Below are 7,908 nucleotides of genomic sequence, written 5' to 3' on the forward strand. Positions count from 1 at the left end.
GTACATTCAAAAACTGCCCTTCCTTGGTTAGGTTTTGCATCAGACTTTGCCAAGACAAGGTTCAAGCATGTTCTCATTAATGAAAGGTTGCTTTAACGTCAGTGAGGTTGTATCTCACTATACTGGCCCATGTTTGTGATCTTTGCTGGTGGAGGGGTAGAGAAAGTCCTCAGTCAGGAGCAGTTTCGACTGCAATATATCAGGGGTTTTAAGGCTATTCATCAGACCAATATGATTCCTTAGCAGCCATTCCCTGTGTTGACCAGTGATCCTGACATCAGTTGGACAGCGAGGAACAACAAGACGATATTTAGGTGGGCAGCATATTATGTTTTAATCACATAAGCCAAGTACATAACATATGTGAACCCGATAGGAATATAAATAAATAGTTTGCATGAACCTAGCTCTTCATCAATGCCTCAGAACCAGGCCAATTCACACTCTTGGAGGACTGGCACAACCTTGTCTCAACATCAACCTCAGAAAGAGGACGAACTGAACACCCGGAGGACTCGTCTTCAGACAAGCAATACTCTTCAGACTACCATAGAACCTCTCTATCATTGGCCCAGTCCCCCAAGAATTACATTTGCCCCACAAAAATACATTGAGATCAAGCATTATTGAGCATAATAATAAGAAGGAAACCTTTGTTCATTTCTACTCAATACAACTAGCAGCAACTCAACCAATACAGCTATGACAGGTAAATTCAGTTTTTGTATACATTTGTTGGCGTGTCTGGTTATCAATTGATACGATCATCTTTTTGAAAGTCCTGCACCATTTTAACAGATTCTTTGTGCTCAAAGTTTGTGCAATCTAAAACCCAAGAAAGGGAACACTTCAAAATCTTACAAGTGCATGCCGGCAGCACAGAATTACATGAATATGAATGATAAACCTGATAAACCAATAATTCTGAAACTGAATTGAGAATTGTCTTCAAAAATACCCATATACTTAATTATGCAATACAGTGTGATTCAGGAGTCAGCCAAAGGGCTACAAAAATATCTGAGTGGATTGTACCTCATGATGTTCTGTTGTGGTCGCAAGGTGGGTGAATTAACTAAATTATGCATTGCAACTCTACATGATAAATGAACTGACAGGCCACCAGAACAAAAATTCATACCCGGAATAAAATATCAAATAAATGACAACTTGCTCATGACTTCCAACTGCACCTACATGTCAAGGTCACAACAGTCAGCAGAAAAAAAGATGTACCATGGACAAAACCGAGGACAACAATTCATGACTTCGTCAGTCACAAAAGACAGTAAGTTTGGATTTTATTAGTCTTTTCCATCCACACTTCCAATGACATTATTGGTTGTACTAGTGCTAAGATGGGGAAGTCTGCTACTTTGATAGGGAAGGTTCATGTTGTCTGGACTTATCTAATACTTCTCTTCCATTTACTCTTGGTTTCGAGTCAGTCAGACTAATATTAAGGCCAATAAAGTTCCAACTAATGTATTCATGAGTTGAACGAGACAGGTGTGTGCTAGTGATTTATGTGCCTGTGCTGGATGCTGAACCTCACCAGGTCACCCTGGGAGGGAATTTCTGATATCACAGTTTGCTTCCAACGTTATTACAAAGCCATAATTATCGAACATCTGGTCACATCTATCTGCACATAATTTATACTGAGGGTCTCCCATTAAGTATGTTCACTGTAAAATCTCGGAGAAGCTAGCAGGGCTTTTTAAACAGCATAAACAGGTACATGTACATGGAGGTACTGTAGTTTCATTATAATGCAGTTGCCAAAACCAAGGGCTCCTGGTGGGTTTTACAGTATGAAGAGTTCAAACTGACGTAAATTCATCATTTTTAATGTTTTCTTGTACAAACAATGGACCAATTTCTGTGAAAGTTGACATAAATTTCTGTGAAAGTTGACATACTTAATTGGCTACCCTCCTCAATACCTCATTACAAATATATTACAATGTTTGATTACAGTGTATTATCACAACACACCCAATGACAAATTACATCTTTTATTCGCACATACAACACAAACCTTTGTCAAAAAAATAGCCTAAAATATTGCTCGTATTTCATTTTGTTGAAAAATACAACAATGTCTGTTTCATCTTAAACAGAAACAAAGACAATTATATGACCTTAAATCAATTTTTCACATCATGTAGAAGTCACTTCATGCTGTTGAATGCCTCAATACATGTATATCACCCATAATTTACCCTTTCAACTTCATACCCTCAATAATTTAATCGGTAGGCATCTTCTCTCAACGTGTCAACAAAATGGAGTTACTATTTTTTTTCGTTGTCGATGACCAGAATAAAATAACATTTCATTTGAGTATAACATGACATGATTGAGCTAAAAGAGGCCTGCAGCTACCTAAGCCAACCATCTTTTTGTTTCTTGGACAATCATACATAGATTAAAATAGACAATTTTACACCTTTCTAACAGCAATCGACATGCGAGAGACAGCTGATGCCCTCAAATAAGAGGACATCACTTTTTCATTGCCATTTAATATTACCTCAGTGATCAGGACACCTCTCAATTAAAGCCAGTATTTGTCAGTCCCAAGGGTGTCCTTAATAGAGAGGTTCTACAGTACATACACATTTCTACAAACATCACATGCAACACAGAGTTTATGTACATTTGTACACAGTGTGTAGTAGTCTTTTTTAGCCAATCAGTGTCAACTTTTCAAAACAGCTCATTTTGAAAACAAAGATTGTCACATTTCAAGTTTTAGACGTCACACTGTCGAAAAGTTTTAGTTCATTATCCCAGTTACCAAAAATATGTAAGCAAGCCTTATATATTTTGCTTTTACTTGTGTGGAACTTCACAAACGTCAAGTTAAGGAGATAACTTCGATATTGCCCTAGCAGAATATACTCACTACAGATCACTGCAGGGTGACATCAAAATATGTTCATTTCAATATAAATAATTATCTATTTACACATTTTCATAGCAAAATAATACCCAGCGTTATTTACTCACTGTTTACAGCAATCACATTACCTGTAGCCACGACAACCAAAAGTGCTAAACCTTCAACAGAACACTTGTGAGAGACTTAGCTTTGAGTTAGCAGAAGATATCTTATCGCCACGTCGCCGAACATATTATCCCTGAAGCATTGGGATATTAAACGTCGTGACACAAATGGCGATAACACACAAGTTGACAGAAGAAATATGTTTAACTGCATCGCAGAGAAGCTGGTTCACTTGCATTGTGCACAGACCAAGTGCAGAATGCTAGCAGTAATATGCCACAAGCAAGCCAAGCTGACCGTTAACAATACTGATATGACAATGAATCATATCTTAGAAATACAGTTGCAAGTTCCCTTGACTGGGTTTCATCTACAACTCCGTTGATTACTGGTCCACTGTTATCTCTGTTAAACTTCACATTCTACTCATCAAATAGATGGAAACAAGGGGGTCATTTGGATGAATCAAGAATGTTAGAGTATTTATGATAAGATAAAGAGAAATGCATCTTGAAAACTTGAATTGAAAACTCAAGAAATGTTCTGAACAAATCCAACTATTTTAGACTAACAGTTATTGTTTCCACACATTTTCTTGGTAATCATGACTTAAATGGATAAAACAATATTATTTGTGGAGAAACAAGTTAAGAATGAAAATTTGTGCACAATATCTGTGAAAAATAATCCTCAACTTCTACACTGGATAAAGCCAAACTAAGCCTAAGTCTTACGTTGACAGAAGATCACCATACATTCGGTGTACAAATATACAGGTGATCTGCTATCAATCCTGAAACAAGTGTCTCTTCTTGTCCTAAGTATTGTTCCTATGGCCTTCTTATCACAAACGGTGTGGACCGGATTCAGACGGATGACAGGACTCCCAGCGTCATGGACTCGAAATGTTTAATCGCAAAGATAAAGGACTGGTGATGAACCTGGAAACAGAGACAGGGGCATTTTAGGTGAAAGTGCAGGCAAAGCACATTGCGCTTGGTGTGCATTTTGTCTCAAATTTTGCTGGCTGACATGCTAGAAATGTACACCTGCCATAACTTTTTAAAACGATAACACAATATCCTTTAGACAGTTAACTCGGTAGTAACGACAACTGTGAAGACCTCAGAAAGTGTATAGTTTTACCTGATTAGTCAGTCTTCTTTGCCCAATTCATATCATCACTCCTTGGATAATGCCCTGTAAATTTGGTGATGTACGACTCCAACAGAGGCCAGAATCCAATCGCTTCGAATGGATAGTTGAGCCAGCCAGTCGTGATGCAGTAGTAGGTCTCGTGTGGCGACACGTGGTGGATGCGATGGTGTTTACGTGGCAGGATGATGTGCAGATCTTGCAGGAGAGTGATGTAGATTGGCAGACCGAAATATGTATGGGACCATTTATGGATCTGGAAAAGATGATAAAGGATCAGTAATCCCTCGATCTCAATGAAATATACCCCATACAGGCACTTTATTGCCAATTATGGCAGGAATCTTCGAGCTTTCCAATACAGTACACTGGTCTTTTTAGCACGAAATTAACGTGAGACCAGGAATTTAACACTTTTCAAATGATTTTTACAGCGGCATCCAACAACACCTCATCAACAGTGACTAAACATCTCTCACTGAACCAAGTATTTTTAAGCAAAACATATCAGCAAAATCATGTTTTTGATAGCTTTATCGTCCATTGGATTAAGAGCACCTGCAAACGGGAAGAGTTCTGAGAGACATTTCATGTCTTTCATACCTGATTCGTAAAACTGACAAACAATCCCAGCAGAAACAAGAAGCAATTCCAGTTGTATATGGCGAGCGATTCGTCTGGTGTGTTGGTCAAGAATCGATAAGCCATTAACGCCAAGACAGGGATTATCACGGCAAAGTTGTCACCATTCGTCTCAATGAAGTCATGGCGAGTGATGGAGGTTGGATCGATATGATGCTCTCGGAATGGCCGAATGAATGCCTGCAGCAAAGAAGTATAAACCAATTCATTGAAAAGCTACTTGAAGAATACGATCTGTACATTTGGATCTGGTAGACAAGTGAATATTGCTGGGAATAATTGTATTTAAACTGCAAAAGCTTGAAGAAATTGACTTTTCGTTGACCAAAATATTATGGCAGGACAATCATGTCACAAATATCTCAGTTTTGGGCTTTTTCAAGGACACACTTGACCTGTATTGACTTTTACTGACTGGAATGGTATACTTTTGGACTTTGATCTCACTTTATATAAAACTATATAAATCTGATTACTAAACAAGTTAAAGGGCACAACATATACTGTGTCGATGTAATTAAGCCCAATGAGGTGTGTCTGTGGACAATAGACGTACACACACCCTTCAACTGGCTTAATAACCTTGACACAGTATATAATGCATACTGAGCATGTATTCATATGCATGTATCTTACACCCAGGAACAGGTGCTATTGTCACAAATGTATATATAATCATTATGCAATGTATTCAGATGCAAAGCAATGCAAGAAGAGAAAAAAGTTTTTGGGAATCAATATTTAAAGTTCAAGCGGAGACCGTCTGTTTGCATATCAATTTAAGAGTACTTTAAGTATGGTACTTCAAGTGCTCTGCATCCAGGCAGCTGTCATTATTATTAACCACTCCGAATATAAGTGAATTCAGACACATCATGGCTACCATATGCCCTGATTGATAAGGGGTTATTTATTATAATATTAGCTTGCTAGACAGACTTAACTCGAGTTTTTATTGCAAAAACAAAAAATTATGAAACACACAATATCAAAATGCTGATATCACCAAAAGTGGCACACCTTGAATGTTGATCATTGTACATAAGGCAATACTTCCTGGCACGAAAGCTATTAGACATTGACCTGGCCAATACAGACTCAAGATTATCAGTGCATCAAAACATTCAATTCAAGGTCAATACCAGTACATGATTTGAGACATATTTTATCTTTGCAGCGTAACAGATGATTTACCTTGCCAATGATGCCCTCGACAGAACCCCAGGTGTCCGCTCCCCAGTGGACAAGGCCACTGAAGAAATCTGCAGTGATGACACCAAGCACTGAAAATATGACACATTATAACATGTTAGCAAGTCAGGTATCAATCAATTGGAATAGAATGTAACATGATTAAACAGTCTAACAACATTGATATGTTGGTTTGAGACTGATAGGCTGGCTGCTTGTACTTTCATAAACTCTATTCAAATCACATTCTAATTCTACTTTATGCCCCATTGATGTTGGGGCATGAGAAAATGCCATGAGTTTCAATTCAAATAGGATTACCACGCAGGGCGACCACGCCACGATTGCCTACTAAAGATTCAGTTTTAACTTCATTCTCAATAGAGTTGAATTGAGGGGAAAAAGAACCGACTTATTTAGTCTCAAAATTACAACAAAGACAAAAGTAAGTTGAACAGTACAGATTTCGACTTACATGCAGCACCAAGAATGGCGACCCAATTTTCTGACTTGAAATATCGCACCAAGTACACAAAGTTAAATACCATCAGAGAGATGCTGATTATCACACAGACAATTTCTTGGATCCGTTTTCCTGAAAACAACAAATATATCAATATTGGCTCTACCGAGTCCAAGGACAGAGGAGCAGCTGTGTCACCCCAGATGCGACAGTGCCGTCATAATAATGTTCTAGTGTCCTCATTATCATCACCACCGGTCCAGTCCTAGCTCTACATGCAGCACAGGCACCATTATTAACTTTCTTTCCAGTGAAAACATGGCAACATACCAGAACGGCAATATTCGCAAAATGTAATGTGTCGTATCGTAGGCCTAATGATAGTCATACTGACTGCTGTACTTGTTCGAGTCTTTGACCTTGGCCGAGATTTAGTTCGATATTTAAAATAATTAAAGTGCTCGAAGGAACGTACATTTACACAGCACACACTGTAAGCCCTGTCTGTCTTGTGTTGGTATAAACACAAACTACAAGTTGTGTAAGCACGCAATGACGTAATACACTGATACAGTACATCATCCATGTAAATGTACATGCGAGACACTTGACTGACACTTGTCAAAACCGAATTTTCGTCCATCAAAACCTTACCCATTGTGTACTGGCTGGCCAGCTCCTGGGCCCCAGCATGCTGTGGTCCCCATCTAGGCGTTTTACTCTCGTCCTCTACCGGGCTATTTTGGTTAGGATCATCCTCAGCCATAGAATATTTGAGGATTTCCTCCTCCGACTTCACGGGTGGAATCGTCGAAATATCAGCCATCTTGTCCAGTGCATTCCAGTTAACCAACCTCGCTTCCAGGACATTTTAGGACCTAGGCGTGAGGTTGTGTGGCGAAATGTGAATTTGTCTTCACGAGTAGGTTGTGACTTTCCCTTCTGGACGGTTTGTTATAAATGAATTGGAGGAGTGTTTGTGGCTTGTTGGTGACGAAATCCCTTTTATGGTTGGTATGTCATCACTGGTATTATGTGTCAGTTAGGCCCTAAAGATCACCATGCAGGATTTGGCCATGATTGTGACTTATATCCATCAGGTGGGGTGGTGGGAGACAGAGAAAGTGGTCTGAACGCCACTTTTGGTTATTGCAAATGAACTTCCTCTGTTATATCTTATTCTTCACTGTAGGACAAATTCTTATAAGAGGCTGTGCCAGGAGCCATATACCAATGATCTCTTTTAGGCTGCCCCAAGGTGAATTTGAAGTTTCTTTTTATCTGCAGTGCCATTTTTGTGATGCCACCTTCTACCAGGGACTGGGTGGAGGAAGTCCTTGGAAATAACGTCATGGCACACAAGTTTTCGCACTCTTGTAGGTTGTGGCCAGGTGTTTCCATGAAGATGGATCAGCAGACAGCAGAGGATAAATAAAACTGAAGA

General features: G+C 39.0%; 1 protein-coding gene across 1 annotated transcript; it reads right to left on the reverse strand.

The window, feature by feature from the left end:
• Positions 1–309: 309 nt before the first annotated feature.
• On the reverse strand, positions 310–7,295 carry LOC135495718 (plasmanylethanolamine desaturase 1-like). Its single transcript, XM_064784588.1, has 6 exons — positions 7,119–7,295; positions 6,477–6,596; positions 6,005–6,093; positions 4,772–4,990; positions 4,160–4,424; positions 310–3,954 (listed from the first exon to the last, which is right to left on the reverse strand). Exons 1-5 carry the CDS (start codon positions 7,288–7,290, stop codon positions 4,164–4,166), a joined length of 861 nt encoding a protein of 286 aa, XP_064640658.1. The 5' UTR covers positions 7,291–7,295; the 3' UTR covers positions 310–3,954; positions 4,160–4,163.
• Positions 7,296–7,908: the final 613 nt, after the last annotated feature.

Source organism: Lineus longissimus, chromosome 11, assembly GCF_910592395.1.
Source record: "Lineus longissimus chromosome 11, tnLinLong1.2, whole genome shotgun sequence".
NCBI lineage: Eukaryota > Metazoa > Nemertea > Pilidiophora > Heteronemertea > Lineidae > Lineus > Lineus longissimus.